Here is an 809-nt window from a genome sequence, read left to right on the forward strand (position 1 = left end):
AAAAGAAAATAATGCTATAAAGAAACAGAGAAATGCCTATGTATGATATGAGTACTTTTATAGAAGCAGGTTGGAAAATGAAATTCCTATTAATAAAAGACAAATAATTTAGCTACCACAGCTGGATATCTCCTAACTGCAGCACATATTTCTGTAATTGCTCTAATCCTTGTGTGTTTTCTTGCTCTTTTGCAGGCAGACCAGTAATGATTGTGGTAGAATATATGGAGAATGGATCCCTAGACTCCTTTTTGCGGGTAAGTTGTTCTTTTCTGATGGCATTTAAATAAGCTATTCTGAGTTCTATATTTAAATCATTTATCATAAATTAATTTTTGCATAATGTTATTCATGAATTTTATGTGAAGAATAGCAGCGTTTTCTCTAGGGTACATTTCCCTGATACTGTGATACATTAGAGTATTTCTAAGGGGGGAAGATGTATAATCAATTTTACCTATAAATTCACTTGCCATATATATACATACACGTGTGTATGTGTGTGTGTGTATACATATACACACTTAAAATTATGCTATCATGAAGAGAGATTAAATAAAGATCAGTTGCCTCACACAGCCATTCATTTTGCTTTGTCACATTTAACTATTCAATATGATATTTCATGCACTATCTATAATGCTAAACTCCATAAATTTAATATATATTTCCCAACAATGACTCAAATTCATTTCACAGATATGTTTCTATCAACTTCATCCCTCTTAAGTTCATTTGGCTGAGTATTCAAAAAACAAAAGGAGAAAGAATAAAACTCCTTTAGCAGAGATTTGTTTTAGAATGAAAAT

The 809-nt window shown here is 30.8% G+C and overlaps 1 protein-coding gene across 1 annotated transcript in view; it reads left to right on the forward strand.

Annotated features, from left to right (window-relative positions):
• The window catches only part of EPHA6 (EPH receptor A6), a 1195443-nt gene that overhangs the window by 1063775 nt on the left and 130859 nt on the right, over positions 1–809 (forward strand). Inside the window, exon 14 of the mRNA XM_012652800.1 lies at positions 196–257. Coding sequence (XP_012508254.1) covers positions 196–257 — 62 coding nt within the window. The remainder of the gene's footprint in view (positions 1–195; positions 258–809) is intronic.

Source organism: Propithecus coquereli, unplaced genomic scaffold, assembly GCF_000956105.1.
Source record: "Propithecus coquereli isolate 6110/MARCELLA unplaced genomic scaffold, Pcoq_1.0 Scaffold40, whole genome shotgun sequence".
NCBI lineage: Eukaryota > Metazoa > Chordata > Mammalia > Primates > Indriidae > Propithecus > Propithecus coquereli.